Source organism: Carcharodon carcharias (assembly GCF_017639515.1).
Source record: "Carcharodon carcharias isolate sCarCar2 chromosome 37 unlocalized genomic scaffold, sCarCar2.pri SUPER_37_unloc_1, whole genome shotgun sequence".
Lineage (NCBI taxonomy): Eukaryota > Metazoa > Chordata > Chondrichthyes > Lamniformes > Lamnidae > Carcharodon > Carcharodon carcharias.
Window position 1 is genome coordinate 3,442,666 of NW_024470758.1, and position 22,815 is coordinate 3,465,480.

The following is a 22,815-nucleotide window of genomic DNA, read 5'->3' on the forward strand; positions in this document are numbered from 1 at the left end:
GAATGGGGCACAAAGTTGCAGGGGTATGGGAAGGGGTACCAAGGGGGACAGGGTCCGGGCGTTCGATATCAGATGGGGGCCTGTGCGGGAATCAGACCATCTCTTTAAGCCACAATGAAAGGAGGTTTCACTCCTCAAACTGTGGGCCCAATGGGAGGAAGGTGAAGTGGGTCTGGACATCATTGTAAATCAGGTCCAGGTATTGTGAACAGTGAGGATGGGGGGGGGGGGGGGGTGATATCAGGAAGGAGCAGGGCAGTGTGGCACGGTGCAGACAGTGGCTGATCGATGGATCATTATCCGATCCTACACTCTGCCGACTGGTCACGGTGAGATATACAATACGAGCAGCACCTGCGCAACCTGGGGGAAGGGCTGAGATTGGGGGTGGGGGGGTGGGGGGGAGGGGGGGGGGGAATAGAGAGTTTACAGCCCCTCACCCACCCTCAACAACCTTAAAGGGGCCACGGCGCCAATCAGAGCAGCAGAAGAAAACCCTCAGGGTCACCGGCTTCCGGGATTCCCTCGGCGACCCAGTGCTTCTTCCTCGATATAGTCTGAGTCAGGTTACACTGTCCTTCACCTCCCTTGTGGGAGGCTTGCCCGCCTCAGAGTGACGCTGAGTGTTCTCTTTGCCGGGGGAGCTTCTCATCCCTTTCTGGAATTCCCCGATAACCAGGGTCTGAGTCACTCTCGACCCCCTCCCCCCACCTCTCCATGGGGTATAGTGTAAACTGCAGATAACTTATAGAGAATCTGGAGGGTGCGGGTGTGGGTGAACCAGGGCAGAAAGGCAAGATCAGGCTTTCGAAATACGGATCCACATATTAGTCCGAGACTAGGGATATGAAGTGAGGCAGTGCGAGTGTGGGGTGCTGGGGGGGTGGGGGGGGGGTGTTGTGCAGGGTTGAACATTCCTGTATGATGGAGGTAGGGAAGGCCGACCCCCCACACTTGCTAAGCGGTCAGCAAATGAACTGCCATTGGGAATTGTACTTTGCGCAGACTAGCGGGGCCTTACCCAGTCCTCTTGAGGTTAGCGTGAGCAGCTAATGATGACCTCCTGGAGGAGGTCCCAGGCCTGCGAGTCTAATCGATATTTATAAAGGATTTTTAAAAACTCTTCCACAGGATTGTGGGTGCCGCTGGCTAGGACAGCACTGGATGCCCATCCCTAACGTCTCACTTAGACATCTCAAATATCTTGTACCGCATGTAAAGACCTGGTTGACTTCGCTTACCCGAAGGTTTCAATGCTTCCTGGTCCATGACCCTGTATTAGAGGCGAATGATATGCAATAATCTCCTATGTTAGCCCCACACGAGAGGGCAACGGAGCTGTACAAAACCACCTCATGTAGCAGCAATGGGATATATGACGATGTCTGGTCTTTACCTCAATCTTAAAGGCAACTGGGTTGTAGGCTGTAACACTGCAGTCTGGATGGTGGGGTGAGGTGTTGGCAGGGAGAGGGGGGCTACCACATAAAAATCAGTCCTGTTGCGTTCTGAGAGTCAGTCTGCTTCGCAGAGTAAGTGTTCCATGAAGTGATTCCCGCTGTCTTAACGATAAACAATGGTGGGGAGGTGAGGGGGGAGGTGAGGGGGAGGAGGGGGGTATCCCTGACAGCGGTTACTAAGACTGGATGTGAGAAGGCAGCTAAGCGTGTTACTCGATTTCCAGAATCAGGTCGTCGCCCTCCAGGTGCATGTCACGGGTGACATAGATTTTCTTGATGGTGCCGGACATCGGTGAGTTCACCACAGTCTCCATCTTCATGGCGCTCAGCACACACAGCTGCTTGCCCTTCTCGATGCGACTGCCCTCCTTCACCTTGATGTCGACCACTTTGCCAGGCATCGGAGCGCCGATCTGGCCCTTGACATCCTTCAGGGCCTTGGGGTGGAAGTGCATCTCCTGTGATGGGGGAAGAGACAGACCAGGAGAGGGAGCGGTTAGACAGTGCACTAGACTCCGCGGTGCCCTCACCTCAACTACTGACCCCAGCCGCTGTACGCACCCAAGGGTTGTGGAGGGAACTAAGAACACAAAAATAGCAGCAGGAGTAGACCATTTGGCTCCTCGAGCCTGCTCTGCCAGTCAGCACAATCATGGCTGATCTTGGGTTTCAACTTCATTTTCCCACCCGCTCTCCAGATCCCTTGATTCCCTGAGAGACCAAAAGTCTGTCTATCCCGCAGCTTTAAATGGATTCAATGACGGAGCATCCACAACCCTCTGGGGTAGAGAATGCCAAAGATTCACAAACCTCTGAGTGAAGCATTTTCTCCTCGTCTCAGTCCTAAATGATCGGCCCCTTATCCTGAGACTGGGCCCCCGTGTTATAGATTCCCTGATCAGTGGGAACAATCTCTCAGCGCCCACCCTGTCACACCCCCTTCAGAATCTTGTAGGTTTCAGTGAGATCGTCTCCCATTTCTTCTAAACTCCAGAGAATATAAACCCAATTTACTCAGCCTCTCATCACTGGACAACCCCCTCATCCCAGGGACCAATCGAGTGAACCTTCACTGTACCGTCTCCAGTACAAGTCTATCCTTCCTTAAATGTGGAGATCAAAACTGCACATACTGTTCCAGATGTGGTCTCACCAAAACCCTGTACAACTGTAGCAAGACTCCCTTATTTTTATACTCCAATCCCCTTGCAATAAAGACCAACATGCCATTTGCCTTCCTAATTGCTGGCTGTTACCTGCAGGATAACTTTCTGCATTCCTTGTACAGGCACACCCAAGTCCCTTTGGATATCAACACCTACAAGTTTCATACATTTGAAAAAATATTCTGCTTTTCTATTCTTATGACCAAAGTGAATAACTTCACACTTCCCCCAATTATACTCCATCTGCCATCATGCTGCCCACTCACTTAACCTATTGATGTCTCTTTGTAGCTTCTTTGTGTCCTCCTCAAGAATTCAGATTGCCAAAATGGGGAACGCAAAATCTGTCACTGCAGTAATGTCTCAGGCGTGGTGCTCAGCAGTGCAGCTCTCCCTCACTACTGACCCTCTGACAGTGCAGCTCTCCCTCACTACTGATCCTCTGACAGTGCAGCACTCCCGCAGTACTGACCCTCGGACAGTGCAGCACTCCCTCAGTACTGACCCTCCGACAGTACAGTACAGTGCTCCCTCAGTACTGACCCTCTGACAGTGCAGCACTACCTCAGTAATGACCGTCTGACGGTGCAGCACTCCCTCAGTACTGACTCTCTCACAGTACAGTGCTCCCTCAGTACTGACCCTCCGACAGTGCAGCACTCCCTCAGTACTGACCCTCTGACAGTGCAGCACTCCCTCAGTACTGACCCTCTGACAGTACAGTGCTCCCTCGGTACTGACCCTCTGACAGTGCAGCACTCCCTCAGTACTGACTCTCTGACAGTGCCGCACTCCCTCAGTACTGACTCTCTGACAGTGCAGCGCTTCCTCAGTACTGACCCTCTGTCAGTGCAGCAGTCCCTCAGTATTGACCCTCTGACAGTGCAGCAGTCCCTCAGTATTGACCCTCTGACAGTGCAGCACTCCTTCAGTACTGATCCTCTAATAGTGCAGCATTCCCTCAGTACTGGCCCTGTTACAGTGCAGCACTTCCTCAGCACTGACCCTGTTACAGTGCAGCACTCCCTCAGTACTGGCCCTGTTACAGTGCAGCACTCCTTCAGTACTGACCCTGTTACAGTGTAGCACTTCTTCAGTACTGACCCTGTTACAGTGCAGCACTCCCTCAGTACTGGCCCTGTTACAGTGCAGCACTCCCTCAGTACTGGCCCTGTTACAGTGCAGCACTCCCTCAGTACTGACCCTGTTACATTGCGGTACTCCCTCAGTACTGGCCCTGTTACAGTGCAGCACTCCCTCAGTACTGGCCCCGTTACAGTGCAGCACTCCCTCAGTACTGGCCCTGTTACAGTGCAGCACTCCCTCAGTACTGGCCCTGTTAAAGTGCAGCACTCCCTCAGTACTGATCCCCTAACAGGTTTTTTAAAAATTCATTTGCCTCATGTGGGCATCACTGGCTAGACCAGCATTTATTGCCCATCCCTAACTTCGCTTGAGAAGGTGGGGGTGAGCCGCCTTCTTGAGCCGCTGCAGTCCCTGTGGTGTACGGACACCCACAGTGCTGTTAGGGTGGGAGTTCCAGGATTTTGACCCAGCGACAGTGAAGGAACAGCCAGTATATTTCCAAGTCAGGATGGCGAGTGGCTTGGAAGAGAACCTCCAGGTGCTGGTGTTCCCATCTATCTGCTGCCCTTGTCCTTCTAGGTGGTAGTCGAAGGTGCTGATGAAGGAGCCTTGGTGAGTTGCTGCAGTGCATCTTGTAGATGGTACACACACTGCTGCTACTGTGCGTCGGTGGTGGAGGGAGTGAATGTTTGTGGATGTGGGGCTGCTTTGTCCTGGATGTGTCGGGCTTCTCGAGTGTTGTTGAAGTTGCACACATCCAGGCAAGTGGGGAGTATTCCATCACACTCCCGATTTGTACCTTGTAGATGGTGGACAGGCTTTGGGGAGTCAGGAGGTGAGTTACTGACCGCAGGATTCCCAGCCTCTGACCCACCACAGTATTTATGTGGCTGGTCCAGTTCAGTTTCTGGACAATGGTAACCCTCAGGATATTGATAGTGGGGGATTCAGTAATGGTACGTCAAGGGGAGATGGTTAGATTCTCTCTTGTTGGAGATGGTCATTGCCTGATAATTGTGTGGTGTGAATGTTACTTGCCACTTGTCAGCCCAATTCTGGATATTGGCCAGATCTTGCTGCATTTTGACATGGACTGCTTCAGTATCTGAGGAGTCACGAATGGTGCTGAACATTGTGCAATCATCAGCGAACATCCCCACTACTGACCTTATGATGGAAGGAAGGTCATTGATGAAGTAGCTGAAGAGGTTGGGCCGAGGACACTACCTTGAGGAACTCCTGCGGTGATGTCCTGGAGCTGAGATGACTGACCTCCAACAACCACAACCATCTTCTTTTGTGCTAGGTATGACTCCAACCAGTAGAGAGCCTTCCCCCTGATTCTCATTGACTCCAGTTTTGCTCGAGCTCCTTGCTGCTACATTCGGTCAAATGCTGCCTTCATGTCAAGGGCAGTCACTCTCACATCACCTCGGGAGCTCAGCTCTTTTGTTCATGCTTGAACCAAGGCTGTAATGAGGTCAGGAGCTGAGTGGCCCTGGCAGAACCCAAACTGGGCATCAGTGAGCAGGTTATTGCTAAGCAAGTGCCGCTTGATAGCACTGTTGATGACCCCTTCCATTACTTTACTGATGGTGGAGAGCAGACTGATGGGGTGGTAATTGGCCGGGTTGGATTTCTCCTGCTTTTTGTGTACAGGACATACCTGGGCAATTTTCTACACAGCCGGGTAGATGCCAGTGTTGTAGTTGTACTAGAACAGCTTGGCTAGTTCTGGAGCATATGTTTTCAGTACTATTGCCGGAATATTGTCAGGGCCTATAGCCTTTGCAGTATACAGTGCCTTCAGCTATTTCTTGATAACACGTAGGGTAAATCGAATTGGCAGAAGACTGGCATCTGTGAGGCTGGGGACCTCCAGAGGAGGCCAAGATGGATCATCCACTTGGCACTTCTGACTGAAGATTCTTACAAATGCTTCAGCCTTATCTTACGCACTGATGTGCTGGGCTCCTCTATCATTGAGGATGGGGATATTTGTGGAGCCTCCTCCTCCAGTGAGTTGCTTAAGTGTCCACCACCATTCACAACTGGATGTGGCAGGACTGCAGAGCTTAGATCTGATCCGCTGGTTGCGCAATTGCTTAGCTCTGTCTATCGCTTGCTGCTTATGCTGTTTGGCACGCAAATAGTCCTTTGTTGTAGCTTCACCAGGTTGACACCTCAGTTTTAGGTATGCCTGGTGCTGCTCCTGGTATGCCCTCCTGTATTCTTCCCTGAACCAGGGTTGATCCCCAGGCTTGATGGTAATGGTAGAGTGGGGGATATGCTGGGCCATGAGGTTACAGATTGTGGTTAAGTACAATTCTGCTGCTGCTGATGGCCCACAGTGCCTCTTTTATGTCCAGTCTTGAGTGGTTAAATATGTTTGAAATCTATCCCATGTAGCACGGTGGTAGTGCCACACAACACAATGGAGGGTATCCTCAATGTGAAGACAGAACTTTGTCTCCACAATGACTGTGCGGTGGTCACTTTTACCGATGCTGTCATGGACAGATGCATCTGCGGCAGGCAGGTTGGTGAGGATGGGGTCAAGTATGTTTTTCCCTCTTGTTGGTTCCCTCACCACCTGCCACAAACCCAGTCTGGCAGCTATGCCCTTTAGGACTCGGCCAGCTCGGTCAGTAGTGATACTACTGAGACACTCTTGGTGATGGACATTGAAGTCCCCCACCCAGAGTATATTCTGTGCCCTTGCCACCCTCAGTGCTTCCCCCAAGTGGTGTTTAACATGAAGGAACACTGGTTCATTAGCTGAGGGAGGGCAGTACATGGTAATTAACAGGAGGTTTCCTTGCCCATGTTTGACCTGATGCCATGAGGCTTCATGGGGTCTGGAGTCAATGTTGAGGACTCCAGGGCAACTCCCTCCAGACTGTATGCCACTGTGCCAATACCACTGCTGGGTCTGTCCCTGCCGGTGGGACAGGACATACCCAGGGATGGTGATGGTGGTGTCTGAGACATGATCTGTAAGGTATGATTCCGTGAGGATGACTATGTCAGGCTGTTGCTTGACCAGACTGTGTGACAGCTCTCCCAATTCTAGCACAAGCAGGGCGGATAGGGCTGAGTTTGCCATTTGTCGCTTCTGGTGCCAAGGTCGATGTCGGGTGGTCCGTCCGGTTTCATTTCTTATTGACTTTCTAGTGTCTCGCTCGGCCATTTCAGAGGGCAGTTCAAAGTCAACCACGTTACTGCAGATCTGGCGTCACATGTAGGCCAGACAGGGTAAGGACTGCAGATTTCCTCCTCTGAAGGAGTGAACCAGATGGGTTTTTATGATAATCGACAATGGTTTCATGGATATTAGACTTTTAGTTCCTGATTTTTATTGTTGGATTCAAATTCCACCATCTGCCGTGGTGGGGTTTGAACATGGTGCAGCACTCCCTCCATACTGACACTCCAACAGCGCAGCACTCCCTCAGTACTGACCCTCCGACGGTGCAGCACTCCCTCAGTACTGACCCTCCGACAGTGCAGCACTCCCTCCATACTGACCCTCCAACAGTGCAGCACCCCCTCCATACTGACCCTCCAACAGTGCAGCACTCCCTCCATACTGACCCTCCAACAGTGCAGCACTCCCTCAGTACTGACCCTCTGACAGTGCAGCACTCCCTCCATACTGACCCTCCGACAGTGCAGCACTCCCTCAGTACTGACCCTCCAACAGTGCAGCACTCTCTCCATACTGACCCTCTGACAGTGCAGCACTCCCTCAGTACTGACCCTCTGACAGTGCAGCACTCCCTCAGTACTGACCCTCCAACAGTGCAGCACTCCCTCAGTACTGACCCTCTGACAGTGCAGCACTCCCTCAGTACTGACCCTCTGACAATGCAGCGCTCCCTCAGTACTGACCCTCTGACAGTGCAACACTCCCTCAGTACTGACCCTCTGACAGTGCAGCACTCCCTCCATACTGACCCTCCAACAGTGCAGCACTCCCTCAGTACTGACCCTCCGACAGTATAGCACTCCCTCAGTACTGACCCTCCAACAGCGCAGCACTCCCTCAGTACTGACCCTCCGACAGTGCAGCACTCCCTCAGTACTGACCCTCCGACAGTGCAGCACTCCCTCAGTACTGACCCTCCGACAGTGCAGCACTCCCTCCATACTGACCCTCCAACAGTGCAGCACTCCCTCAGTACTGACCCTCTGACAGTGCAGCACTCCCTCCATACTGACCCTCCAACAGTGCAGCACGCCCTCAGTACTGACCCTCCGACAGTACAGCACTCCCTCAGTACTGACCCTACGACAGTACAGCACTCCCTCAGTACTGACCCGACAGTACAGCACTCCCTCAGTACTGACCCTACGACAGTACAGCACTCCCTCAGTACTGACCCTCTGACAGTACAGCACTCCCTCAGTACTGACCCTCCGACAGTACAGCACTCCCTCAGTACTAACCCTCTGACAGTGCAGCACTCCCTCGGTGCTGACCCTACGACAGTGCAGCGCTCCCTCAGTACTGACCCTCCGACAGTGCAGCATTCCCTCGGTACTAACCCTCTGACAGTGCGGCACTCCCTCAGTACCGACCCTCTGACAGTGCAGCACACCCCCAGTACTGACCCTCTGACAGTGCAGCACTCCCTCAGTACTGACCCTTTGACAGTGCAGCACTCCCTCAATACTGACCCTCTGACAGTGCAGCACTCCCTCAGTACTGACCCTCTGACAGTGCAGCACTCCCTCAGTACTGACCCTGACAGTGCAGCACTCCTTCAGTACTGACCCTCCGACAGTGCAGCACTCCCTCAGTACTGACCCACCGACAGTGCGGCACTTCCTCAGTAGTGACCCTCCGACAGTGCAGTACTCCCTCAGTACTGACCCTCTAATAGTGCAGCGCTCCCTCAGTACTGACCCTCAAACAGCGCAGCACTCCCTTAGTATCGATCCTCTGAAAGTGCAGCACCCCCCCAGTACTGACCCTCTGACAGTGCAGTATTCCCTCAGTCCTGACCCTCTGACAGTGCAGCACTCCCTCAATACTGACCCTCTGATAGTGCAGCACTCCCTCAGTACTGACCCTCCGACAGTGCAGCACTCCCTCAGTACTGACCCTCTGACAGTACAGCACTCCCTCAGTACTGACCCTCTGACAGTGCAGCACTCCCTCTATACTGACCCTCCGACAGTACAGCACTCCCTAAATACTGACCCTCCGACAGTGTAGCACTCCCTCAGTACTGACCAACCAACAGTGCGGCACTTCCTCAGTATGACCCTCCGACAGTGCAGTACTCCCTCAGTACTGACCCTCTAATAGTGCAGCGCTCCCTCAGTACTGACCCTCCGACAGTGCAGCACTCCTCAGTATCAATCCTCTGACAGTGCAACACTCCCTCAGTACTGACCCTCCGACAGTGCAGCATTCCCTCAGTACTAACCCTCTGACAGTGCGGCACTCCCTCAGTACCGACCCTTTGACAGGGCAGCACTCCCTCAATACTGACCCTCTGACAGTGCAGCACTCCCTCAGTACTGACCCTCTGACAGTGCAACACTCCCTCAGTACTGACCCTGACAGTGCAGCACTCCTTCAGTACTGACCCTCGACAGTGCAGCACTCCCTCAGTACTGACCCTCCGACAGTGCAGCACTCCCTCAGTACTGACGCTCCGACAGTGTAGCACTCCCTCAGTACTGACCCACCGACAGTGCGGCACTTCCTCAGTACTGACCCTCCGACAGTGCAGTACTCCCTCAGTACTGACCCTCTAATAGTGCAGCGCTCCCTCAGTACTGACCCTCAAACAGCGCAGCACTCCCTCAGTATCGATCCTCTGACAGTGCAGCACCCCCCCAGTACTGACCCTGTGACAGTGCAGTACTCCCTCAGTCCTGACCCTCTGACAGTGCAGCACTCCCTCAGTACTGACCCTCCGACAGTGCAGCACTCCCTCAGTACTGACCCTCCGACAGTGCAGCACTCCCTCAATACTGACCCTCTGACAGTGCAGCACTCCCTCCATACTGACCCTCCAACAGTGCAGCACTCCCTCAGTACTGACCCTCCGACAGTATAGCACTCCCTCAGTACTGACCCTCCGACAGTACAGCACTCCCTCAGTACTGACCCTACGACAGCACAGCACTCCCTCAGTACTGACCCTCCGACAGTACAGCACTCCCTCAGTACTGACCCTACGACAGTACAGCACTCCCTCAGTACTGACCCTCTGACAGTACAGCACTCCCTCAGTACTGACCCTCCGACAGTACAGCACTCCCTCAGTACTGACCCTCCGACAGTACAGCACTCCCTCAGTACTGACCCTCCGACAGTACAGCACTCCCTCAGTACTGACCCTCCGACAGTACAGCACTCCCTCAGTACTAACCCTCTGACAGTGCAGCACTCCCTCGGTACTGACCCTACGACAGTGCAGCACTCCCTCAGTACTGACCCTCCGACAGTGCAGCACTCCCTCAGTACTGACACTCTGACAGTGCAGCACTCCCTCAGAACTGACTCTCCGACAGTGCAGCACTCCCTCAGTACTGACCCTCTAATAGTGCAGCGCTCCCTCAGTACTGACCCTCCGACAGTGCAGCACTCCTCAGTATCGATCCTCTGACAGTGCAGCACTCCCTCAGTACTGACCCTACGACACTGCAGCACTCCCTCAGTACTGACCCTCCGACAGTGCAGCACTCCCTCAGTACTGACCCTCCGACAGTGCAGCACTCCCTCAGTACTGACTCTCCGACAGTGCAGCACTCCCTCAGTACTGACCCTCTAATAGTGCAGCGCTCCCTCAGTACTGACCCTCCGACAGTGCAGCACTCCTCAGTATCGATCCTCTGACAGTGCAGCACTCCCTCAGTACTGACCCTCCGACAGTGCAGCATTCCCTCGGTACTAACCCTCTGACAGTGCGGCACTCCCTCAGTACCGACCCTCTGACAGTGCAGCACACCCCCAGTACTGACCCTCTGACAGTGCAGCACTCCCTCAGTACTGACCCTCTGACAGTGCAGCACTCCCTCAGTACTGACCCTCTGACAGTGCAGCACTCCCTCAGTACTGACCCTGACAGTGCAGCACTCCTTCAGTACTGACCCTCCGACAGTGCAGCACTCCCTCAGTACTGACCCACCGACAGTGCGGCACTTCCTCAGTAGTGACCCTCCGACAGTGCAGTACTCCCTCAGTACTGACCCTCTAATAGTGCAGCGCTCCCTCAGTACTGACCCTCAAACAGCGCAGCACTCCCTCAGTATCGATCCTCTGAAAGTGCAGCACCCCCCCAGTACTGACCCTCTGACAGTGCAGTACTCCCTCAGTCCTGACCCTCTGACAGTGCAGCACTCCCTCAATACTGACCCTCTGATAGTGCAGCACTCCCTCAGTACTGACCCTCCGACAGTGCAGCACTCCCTCAGTACTGACCCTCCGACAGTGCAGCACTCCCTCAGTACTGACCCTCCGACAGTGCAGCACTCCCTCAGTACTGACCCTCTGACAGTACAGCACTCCCTCAGTACTGACCCTCTGACTGTGCAGCACTCCCTCAGTGCTGACCCTCCGACAGTGCAGCACTCCCTCAGTACTGACCCTCTGACAGTGCAGCACTCCCTCAGTACTGACCCTCTGACGGTGCAGCACTCCCTCAGTACTGACCCTCTGACAGTGCAGCACTCCCTCTATACTGACCCTCCGACAGTACAGCACTCCCTAAATACTGACCCTCCGACAGTGTAGCACTCCCTCAGTACTGACCAACCAACAGTGCGGCACTTCCTCAGTATGACCCTCCGACAGTGCAGTACACCCTCAGTACTGACCCTCTAATAGTGCAGCGCTCCCTCAGTACTGACCCTCCGACAGTGCAGCACTCCTCAGTATCAATCCTCTGACAGTGCAACACTCCCTCAGTACTGACCCTCCGACAGTGCAGCATTCCCTCAGTACTAACCCTCTGACAGTGCGGCACTCCCTCAGTACCGACCCTTTGACAGGGCAGCACTCCCTCAACACTGACCCTCTGACAGTGCAGCACTCCTTCAGTACTGACCCTCCGACAGTGCAGCACTCCCTCAGTACTGACCCTCCGACAGTGCAGCACTCCCTCAGTACTGACCCTCCGACAGTGTAGCACTCCCTCAGAACTGACCCACCGACAGTGCGGCACTTCCTCAGTACTGACCCTCCGACAGTGCAGTACTCCCTCAGTACTGACCCTCTAATAGTGCAGCGCTCCCTCAGTACTGACCCTCAAACAGCGCAGCACTCCCTCAGTATCGATCCTCTGACAGTGCAGCACCCCCCCAGTACTGACCCTGTGACAGTGCAGTACTCCCTCAGTCCTGACCCTCTGACAGTGCAGCACTCCCTCAGTACTGACCCTCCGACAGTGCAGCACTCCCTCAGTACTGACCCTCCGACAGTGCAGCACTCCCTCAATACTGACCCTCTGACAGTGCAGCGCTCCCTCAGTACTGACCCTCCGACAGTGCAGCGCTCCCTCAGTACTGACCCTCCGACAGTGCAGCACTCCCTCAGTACTGACCCTCCGACAGTGCAGCACTCCCTCAGTACTGACCCTCCGACAGTGCAGCCCTGCCTGGTTCACTGATAACTGTCTAGCGATTGTCGTGAGAGAACCGGTTCCTGCTTTAATTAAGCTGGGGATTGTTTTTAACCAAATAGATGCCATTCCTTGTGTTCGAGCCAGGCCATTAAACCTGAATATCTTGTCTGAATGCCTCAGTGCACTGCTCGGGGAGCTGTCTGGGATTCAGATCCATTTCTGTAGCATTTACATCACAGACTGTGCGTACATTCATCTGTGGCGCACAGCAGTGAAACATCGAGCTAATAACCCCTTGAATCTCCCCGTCAGGTCTCAACAACAGCAGCTTGCAGTGTCAGGAGACATTTGGACAAGTGGATCGATGAATGAGATAGGCTTTCACGATATTCCAGAGCTTAGGCCCCAGGTAGCTAAACTCGCCAAATCCAATGGTGCCGCAATTATAACCGGGTATCTGTACGAGGCTGGAACTGGAGGAGCGTAGAGATCCCGGGGGGGGAGGTTATGGGACTGCAGGAGGTTGCGGAGATAGGGAGGGATGAGGGATCTGAAAACAAGGACGAGAATTTTAAAATCATGGCGTTGTCGGACTGGGGGGTGAGCGTAGGTCAGTGAGCCCAGGGTGTGACGGATGAATGGGACTTGGTGTGAGTTAGGACAAGGGGCAGCAGAGCACCCGAACAAAACCAAACCACATGGACATAACAGACACAGGTTGTGTCTAGACATTGCTGACAATGTCTGAGGGGGAACCGTGCAGAGTGACAGAGTTGCCTGCTCCTTTCCTGGGCACCAGGTGGCAGTGTTACACCAGACGAGTGCTGTGCTGTGCTCCCTCGATGCACCGAGGGTGCACACAGCACACACACACCGTGAGTGCTTTATTCATACACTCCAAGCCTCAAGAGAGTTGCTGCTGCCTTGCTTCGGTCCTCAGGCCTCTTCGGCTGGGCTTCGAACCCACAGCACCCTCCAGGGAGGGGAGCTTCCCCTCAACACTGGCTATTTGTGGGATCGCGCTGTGTAACGAAACACCGAAACCACCAACATCAGTGGCTGCACTTCGGAGTAAGCTGGTTCTTGCTGTCACTGCACCTCCCTGTTATGGTCACCATTCACAAAGCTGGACTAGAACCCATTGCAGATGGGGACATTTCAATACAGAGGCCACCCAACTCCTCGAGTCTGCTCTGCCATTAAATGAGATCACGGCTGGTCGGTATCTCACCTCCACATCCCGTGGGACACCTTGATCTGAAAATTCTCATCCTTGTTTTCAAATCTCTCCACGGTCTCTCCCCCTCCCATCCCTATCTCTGTCACCTCCTGCGGCCCGACAACCCTCTGGGATCTCTGCGCCCCTCCAATCCTGGCCTCTTGCTCATCCCCGATTTTAACCGCTCCACCATTGGCGGCCGTGCCTTCAGCTGCCTGGGCCCTAAGCTCTGGGCCCCTCCCCGCCACACTCCCCTGCCTCTCTCTCTCTCTCCCTCTCTCTCTCGCTCTCCTCCTTTAAGACGCTCCTTAAAACCGATCTCTTTGACCAAGCTTTTGGTCACCTGTCCTTAATAATCTCCTTATGCCATTTGGAGTCAGGTTTTTGTTTGATAATGCTCCCGTGAAGCACCTTTGGGCATTTTACTACTTTAGAGGCACTATATAAATGCAGGTGGTTGTTGTAATGGGCCTGGATTAGGCCTGGCTGGACTACCATGTTCAGTTGCGGGCTCCGCACTTTAGCAAAGAGCTCGAGGTCCTCGGGGAGGGTGCGGGGTAGATTTACCAGAACGGGACCAGGGATGAGGGGGCTTCAGTTAATGTGGAGAGGCCGGAGAAGCTGGGATTGTTCTCCTTGGAGCAGTGGTTTAATCGAGGGGTTCAAAAACGATGAAGGGTTAATAGGGAGGTACCGATTCCTCCAGCAACTGTATTTGGCAGTAGCCAATTAACTTAAAATAATTTATAAAAGAATTAGAGAGGAAATGGGGAGCAATTTCTTTATGACGAGGGTTGTTATGATCAGGAACGCACGACCTGGAAGGCTGTTGGAGTGAGATTCTGCAGGAACTTCCCTAAGGCAGATGGAGGAGCACTTGAAGAAGACTCATTTACAGGGTTATGGGAAAGGAGCAGGCTAAAGGGACTAACTGGATAACTCAGAAGAGGCCATTCAGCCCCTTTGAGTCTGTGCCGGCTCTCTATAGTGCAATCCAGTCAGTTCCATTCCGCCCCCCACCCTCCCTGTTATAGCCCCGGAAGTTTATTTCCTTCAAGTACCGTCCCAGTTTCCTTTTGAAATCATTGTCTCCGTTTCCAACGCCCTGGTAGGCAGCAAATTCCAGGTCTGGCACAGGCACAATGGGGCCGAATGGCCTCCTTCTGCGCTGTATCGTTCCCATTTTATGGCAAACTAGCTGTGGGGCTCCACGCTCATTTAGGCCCCCCCACCCCCGCCAAGCTCATTCGAATGCTGTTTTTAACAGTGAGCAGTGTCCCCATCGCTGGTGCAGCCTCTAACCTTCATGCTCCGTCAGAACAAAGAACAAAGAAAAGTACATCATAGGAACAGGCTCTTCGGCCCTCCAAGCCTGCGCCGATCATAATGCCCGTCAACTAAAACATTTTGCACTTCTGGGGTCCGTATCCCTCTATCCCCATCCTATTCATGTGTAAAGAACAAAGAAAAGTACAGCACAGGAACAGGCCCTTCGGCCCTCCAAGCCTGCGCCGATCATTATAATTCTAATGGCAATACCACTACCACTACTTGTTACCCCCTCACCTTCATGGCCTGCGTGTCCTTGACCAGGACTGAGCGCAGCTGTCCGTTCATCTCGAAGAACACCTCCCTCTGTCCAGCAAAGTTCAGGTCACCCAGCGCCAGTGCTTTAATGTGGAGTGTCTTCCCTCGTTCCAGCTCAACCTGTGCAAAGAAAGCATCACATCAAAAACCTGCTGTAATAATCCAGCTCTTCTTAGTACCCCAGGGATCTGTGCTAAGATAGCTTTGTTTTTCTGTCACATCTAATTAATGTCTCTGTCCTTAAAGCACTCTGTTTATCGACATCTTGCTGTCACTTGTTATCTATTTCTCTCCATCTTTCCTTCTCTCTCTAATCTCACTTTCCATCTCTAATTATTTATTGCTAATTGTATGTTGATTATATTAAGATACATAAGTGAAGGGCATTGTTTAATTAAGTACCTAGAGCACTTATAAAGAGAGACCGCTGAGACATGGAGGTAGCTGGCAGTAAAATGCCATATGTAATGCTGCATTCTGTAAATAAGCCTATTATGAAAAAAAAGTATTAGTGTCTAGTTTCAATTTTCACAAGCTTGCTTGAGATCGACTCAACATTTGTCCATCTCTTTCCTTCCATCCCCATCTACTTCTGCATTTCTAACCCTTCTTTTCCTTCCTTCATGTCTTTGACATGAAATACATACATTGACCAATGTGCTGTGGTCAACTCACTGTGATCCCTGCAGGCCTACAGCCTCCCTACCCATCAGATGGTCATAGACCACAGGATCGGAAGGCACCATGCACCACCCCTGCTATGCTGCTCCCCTGAGTTAAAACCTCTTTCATTCCACACACCCCCCCCCACCCTTTAGTCTTGAAAGGAATCTGCCTCCTGGACTTGCAGGATTGCACACGGTTGATGAGCTTGTCCCAGTGAATAAACAAACAAGGTTAGCTGGTGTTCTGTGCCGCCCTCCCTTCAGACAGTTGTGTTAATGCTACCCGTATTTTTTCTGGCCCACTGCCTGCTTTGCACCTCAGAAGGCAGAATGATGAGTTAATAATCGGGGACGTGGGCAGGTTCAAAAATTAAGCAATGTTCCACTCAGCCTAGGTGCTGAGTGCCAATGTCATTCACGCTCCTCATTTCCACTTGGAGGCCAATATCGTTCGCCAGCTGGCCTACTTAAACCCCCCCAGTATGGCGGGAAGAAAGCCCACACCTGTCACCTGAGGCCTGATTCCCCCCCCCTCCCCGCCCGATCTCTGCCCCCAACCACCGGGAGGTGAGCAGACGGGGAGCTCCCCCCTCCGTATTCATCCCGCAGGATAAAAAAGGAAGAACCGGACGATCTAGTCACTGTCACGTGGCTGTTTGTGGGATCTTGCTGTGCGCAAACTGGCTGCCGCGCTTCCTACATTACACAACATCGCAAAAACAAAAGGACTTCACTGTAACGTGCTTCGAGATGCTCCAAGCACAGCAAAGACCGCAGAAATGTTGCTGTCTCAGGGGTCGATATGAAATTTTAATCCTTGTTCCCATCGATTCGCATCTAACAATTTACTGTCACGGTTGCCTACTAACTCAAACTAGCCGATAATTTGGAAGGTTTTTTTTTGTTAAAGCACTGACTCCCCGGATTGCCCTCTTATTTATTTTGCCTAATTTGAATGATTGGATTAACCTTAAAAAAAAAGAAATCCTTTAGCGCGAAGTGAGTGGGTTAGCCGGAGCTGACAGCGCTAACACAGCTTGGTGGTGGTGCGATAGATTCCCCCAGGCAGAGAGGCAGCAGCGTTAAACGAGAGCTCGTTGCAAACACGCGGCCCAGCTCAAGCAGCACAATCCGGCAGGCAGGGCCGAGCTGTTTGACCTAAGCCTGGGGCGGGGGGTGGGGGGGAGTGGGGGGGGGGGGGCTTATCTCCCAGAGATCCGGCTCCAGTGTGATCCCGGGGGGGCGGGAATACGTTCCCGATACGAGCCGCCAATAATTCCGAAAAACGACAGGGCTACGGGGCACTGAGACTACTCGGATAGCTCTCTCGGAGAGCTGGCACTGGCATAGATGGGGCAAATGGCCTCCTTCTGTCCTGCATCCCTCCCTGATTCTACCTCTGTTAACGGATTGGTTAAAACTTCTTTCAACTCTTATTCATTTGCATTTGGGGGGGTGAACGCTGTTCGCTACCTGGCCGACTAAACCCCCAATATGGTGGGCAGGAGGTCCACACCTGTCATCTGAGGCCTGGTCTCTCTCCCTCCCACAGCCCAGGCCACTGGCCCAACTGTTGAAAGAAGAGCAGGACGGGGACTTCTCCCCAGTGCCTTGCTCAGTAATCACCCCCTCAACCTTTTCTTGAATCAGTTCACAGCCTGTGCAGAGCCGTGACCTGTTAGTAACACAGGGCCAGCGGTTTCCTGCTGGAATTGTGAACTGTGGGATGTCGCTTTGCTTCCCTCCTCTTCCCCACATCCCGAGTTTCCAACCTCAGCCTTGCCTCTGCCGGGAGATGCCAAGGCTCCTCCTGGGCGCGCTGGAAGAGGAGGAGGCCATTCAGTAACACCCCCCCCCACCCCGCTCTGCCATTCAATCACACCATGGTCGACCGACACCTTAACTCCCTTTGCCTGCCTTGGTTCCCCATCACTTGATAGGGACACAGCAGCAGGAGTAGGCCATTCGGCCCCTCGAGCCCGCTCTGCCATTGAACTAGATCACGGTTGATCTTCTGCCTCAACTCCATCTTCCTGCACTATCCCCGTATCTCTTAATGTCATTGGTATCTAGAAAACTATTGACCTCTGCTTTGAACAAACTCGATGACTGAGCCTCCTGATAATCTGACCCAAGAAAAATCTATTGACCTTTAAAACTTTGACTGACTCCCAGCATCCACAGAGTTCCAGATTTCCATCCCCCTCCCCACTCCCACCCCACCCTTCCTGTGAAAAAGTGCTTCCTCACATCACGGTTGAACAGCTGAGCTCTAATTTTAAGGTTCTGGCCCAATGTTTTGGACTCCCCCCATTACAGTAGATAGCTTCTCTTAAAAAAATTCCTTTATCCCTTTATATACCTTGATAAGACCATCTGCTACTCTCGAAGGAATAAAAGCCTAGCCTGTGCAACCTGTCCTCGTAACTTAACACCTTGATTCCTGGTATCATTCTGATGAACCTGGGCCGCATCCCCTCCAATATCCTTCCCGAGGTGCAGTGCCCAGAACTGAGCACGGTTACTCCAGATGGGGGTCTGACTAGAACTTCAAACAAATAGCGACCCGACTTCCCTTTGTATTCAGTCCCCTTGAGATAAGAGCCAATGTTCCATTAGCCATTTAAGTTAGGCTGTGTTTATTTGTGCCGCAACACTAGGCGGAGCATTTGCTGCACCTGCAGTCTCAGCGCCAGAGTGTTGGCTGCTGCATTGAAACGAACAAGTTGGCTTGACACGGACTAACAATAAAGTTGAAGTTTTTGGATCTGTACTTGTAATCATATCGCCTATCATTTCTCAGCTATTCCCTCTGTAAAACATACTCCTGACCATTGAGTGAACGACGAAGGTATATGTAATTGTGAAATTTCAGAAAAATGAGGTTCTCGACTTCCAATGAACTCAGAGACCGTGGAGAACTGATTGTAATGTTTTTTGGTTAAAAAAAATCAATAAAAAAGTAATCTCAATAAAATAAGAAGAAATTTATCTTTTCATGCTGGATTTGAAACATGGCCTTTTGTTTTATCTGTTGATGAGATGTGGGTGTCATTGGCCAGGCCAGCATTTATTGCCCTTAAGAGTCCCATTATTATCCAGCTGAGCTATGTGGGCAGGGCGAGGGGCTTCCTGTACAAAGCTGGGGAGGGAAATATCATTTAAATAAATTTGTTTTTTTTTGTTTGTTCTTGTGGAGTATTGTGTGCAGTTCTGGTCACCACATTACAGGAGGGATGTAATAGTTCTGGAGAGAGTGCAGAGGAGGTTTACAAGAATGTTGCCAGGGCTAGAGAAGTGTAGCTACGAGGAGAGATTGGATAGGTTGGGGTTATTTTCCTCCGAACAAAGAAGGCTGAGAGGTGACTTGTTTGAGGTGCACAAAATTATGAGGGGAATAGATAGAGTGGACAGGATAAAATTGTTCCCCTTGGTGGAGAATTCTAGAACCAGGAGACATAGATTCAAGATAAATGGCAGAAGGTTGTAAGGGGGGACATGAGGAAGATCTTTTTTACGCAGAGGGTATTGGGTGTCTGGAATTCGCTGCCCAAGTTGGTGGTCGAGGCAGAAACTCTAAACTCTTTTAAAAAGTACCTGGATCTGCACCTTAAGTGCTATAAGCTGCAGGGCTATGGGCCGGGTGCTGGAAGGTGGGATTAGAAAGGGCACCTGGGTGTCCTCGGGCTGGCATGGACAAGATGGGCCGAATGGTCTCCTTCTGCGCTGTAACTTTTCTATGGTTCTCTATGGCCTGATTTACATGGATTGCGGTGAGTTAATTGGTGTACTGTGTGGAACAGGGAGGTGGCTGGGGGAGAGAAGTGGCGGGGGGGTGTTGGGGGGGGGTAGGGGTTGACACCACTGAGAATGCAGCTATTTGTCTCTCCCCAATGTCACTGCGAAGCTCTACTAACACATCCATTGTCAACCACAGCCCGAACGCTCATCCAATGGTGACGCGGCAAGGCAGCTTCACCCAACCGCATTTCAGTTAGCAATTCGGGAAAGGGAAAATTCCCATCTTGCCGCCACCGGCGGGAACAGCTGTGGCGTGGGTCGAATATGCGTGCGGGAACGCTCCCGACCCGCTTCTGGTGGGCGGCAGGAGTAGCCGTGTCTAAACCTCCCTCGCCCCTGCTTTTCGGGGTTCCCCCCTCAGATTTCAGTGAGTTTTTTTCTCTCGCAGTTGGTTTGGATTCGCAGCAAAGCCAGCAGGGGGCAACCTGGAACCCGTCGGGCCCCTGGCGGAGTCGGGCTTTTGTGGGGGGGTGGGGGTCGTTGCCGGTGTTAATCTCAACCTGCAGGCTGCTGTCATATGAACATATGAATTAGGAACAGGAGTGAGGCCGCTTGGCCCCTCGAGCCTGCACCGCTATTCAATAAGACCATGGCTGATCTGATTGTAAGCTCAATCCCACATTCCTCCTACCCCTCCCAATAACCCTTCACCCCCTTCTTACTCAAGAATCTATCTAGCTCTGCCTTAAAAATATTGCTTCCACCGCCTATTGGGGGAGTTCCAAAGACTCGCTCCCCTCTGAGAGAAAAAAAATTCTCCTCACCTCTGTTTTAAATGAGCTATCCCTTATTTTTAAACAGTGACCCCTAGTTCTAGATTCTCCCACTTCCACCCTGTCAAGACCCCTCAGGATCTTAAAGGTTTTGATCAAGTCAGCTCTCACTCTTCTAAACTCCAGTGGATACAAGCCTAACCTGTGCAACCTTTCCTCAAAAGACAACCCACCCATTCCTGGTATCAGGCAAGTAAACCTTCTCTGAACTGCTTCTGATGCATTTACATCTTTCATTAAATAAGGAGACCAGTACTGTACACAGTACTCCAGAGGTGAATGCCAGTCTTGGGTGGGAACATCACTTCAACCTGTCCGTAATTCCCTAAACACTGCGGGATTCAGGGATCTCAGTACAACTTCTTGCAGTGACACTTATTGTGAAATTGGACTTTTAGAAACATTGATTTCAAAGCACTATGTTGCAGGAGAATGAGAGTGTTAACTCAGCAGCGTTTAATTCTAATGAACGGTTAAAAGATTTGACCAGAGAGGTATAGAATTGGAGTCTGGTAAATGGTGAATCATCACTAAAACAATTACACATATCCCCCTCCAATCAGACATTTCAAACATTCCCAATGCAAGTGTTCAAGTGGGAGAAAAGTGCACATGGTGTTGGGTTACAGAGTGTGTGACAGGGACCTTTACTCTGTATCTAACCCCGTGCTGTACCTGTCCTGGGCATGTTTGATGGGGACAGTGTAGAGGGAGCTTTACTCTGTATCTAACCCTGTGCTGTACCTGTCCTGGGAGTGCCTGTCCTGGGAGTGTTTGATGGGGACAGTGTAGAGGGAGCTTTATTCTGTATCTAATCCCGTGCTGTACCTGTCCTGGGAGTGTTTGATGAGGACGGTGTAGAGGGAGCTTTACTCTGTATCTAACCGCGTGCTGTACCTGTCCTGGGAGTGCCTGTCCTGGGAGTGTTTGATGAGGACGGTGTAGAGGGAGCTTTATTCTGTATCTAACCCCGTGCTGTCCCTGTCCTGGGAGTGTTTGATGGGGACAGTGTAGAGGGAGCTTTACTCTGTATCTAACCCCGTGCTGTACCTGTCCTGGGAGTGTTTGATGGGGACAGTGTAGAGGGAGATTTACTCTGTATCTAACCCCGTGCTGTACCTGTCCTGGGAGTGTTTGATGGGGACAGTGTAGAGGGAGCTTTACTCTGTATCTAACCCCGTGCTGTACCTGTCCTGGGAGTGTTTGATGGGGACAGTGTAGAGGGAGATTTACTCTGTATCTAACCCCGTGCTGTACCTGTCCTGGGAGTGTTCGATGGGGACAGTGTAGAGGGAGCTTTACTCTGTATCTAACCCCGTGCTGTACCTGTCCTGGGAGTGTTTGATGGGGACAGTGTAGAGGGAGATTTACTCTGTATCTAACCCCGTGCTGTACCTGTCCTGGGAGTGTTCGATGGGGACAGTGTAGAGGGAGCTTTACTCTGTATCTAACCCTGTGCTGTACCTGTCCTGGGAGTGTTTGATGGGGACAGTGTTGAGGGAGCTTTACTCTGTATCTAACCCCGTGCTGTACCTGTCCTGGGAGTGTTTGATGGGGACAGTGTAGAGGGAGCTCTGTAGGTGAGGTGAAGGGGAGTGGAGTGCAGGAGACTGGAATCTTGATCCATGCACTGGATTGAGGGATGCAGCATGAATGTCCCTCTGGGAGCTCGATTTTCACTGAGTGCTGAGCAAGACAATAATGGGAGCAATTTGAGAAGGAGAAATAGAATATTCATGAAGCACATCATTAAAGCTGAGTTTGTTTGATTTCATTAACAAGAATACTCTGGGACAATAATAGATGCCAGTTAAAGTGAGTGATATGTTTATTCAGAAAGTGCTTTCATGTCTTAATCAATTCAGAATAAAGTCATCACTCCAGATCTCGTTTTTTTTTATTCTTTCCTGTGATGTAGGCGTCACTGACAAGGCCAGCGTTTGTTGCCCATCCTCAATTGCCCTTGAGCTGAGTGGCTTGCTAGGGCCATTTCAGGGGGGCAGTTAAGAGTCGACCACATCGCTGTGGGTCTGGAGTCACATGTATTCCCAGACTGGGTAAGGAGGGCAGATTTCCTCCCCTAAAGGGACATTAGTGAACCAGATGGGGTTTTTACAACAATCGATGATGGTTGCCATGGTCACCATTTACTGGGACTGGTTTCACAATTCCAGATTTAATAATTGAATTTAAATTCCAGCCTGGGCCCTCTGGATTACTAGTCCAGTGACATCACCACTGTCTCTCTGAAACGCTGATGTTTATATCTGGAGGACTGGAACACAAGGGGGTAGGAGTCAGGCTTCAGCTGTACAAAGCCCTGGTTAGGCTGCACCTGGAGTCTCTGGGAGCAGCTGTGGGCACCACACTTTAGGGAGGATATATTGGCCTTGGAGAGAGGGCAGTGTAGATTTACCAGGACGGTCCCTGGGGCAGAATGTTATGCCGGTGGGATGTCACGGTGCTGCAGAAACCA

The 22,815-nt window shown here is 51.9% G+C and overlaps 1 protein-coding gene across 3 annotated transcripts in view; it reads right to left on the bottom strand.

Moving 5' to 3' along the window:
- Positions 1-436: 436 nt before the first annotated feature.
- The window catches only part of LOC121274602 (pyruvate carboxylase, mitochondrial-like), a 1,197,472-nt gene continuing 1,175,093 nt past the window's right edge, over positions 437-22,815 (bottom strand). For all 3 annotated transcript variants that reach the window (XM_041181940.1, XM_041181941.1, XM_041181942.1), the window contains exons 21-22: positions 15,080-15,220; positions 437-1,918 (exon numbers count right to left, since the gene is read on the bottom strand). In XM_041181940.1, coding sequence (XP_041037874.1) covers positions 1,670-1,918; positions 15,080-15,220 — 390 coding nt within the window. In that variant the 3' untranslated portion in view covers positions 437-1,669. The remainder of the gene's footprint in view (positions 1,919-15,079; positions 15,221-22,815) is intronic.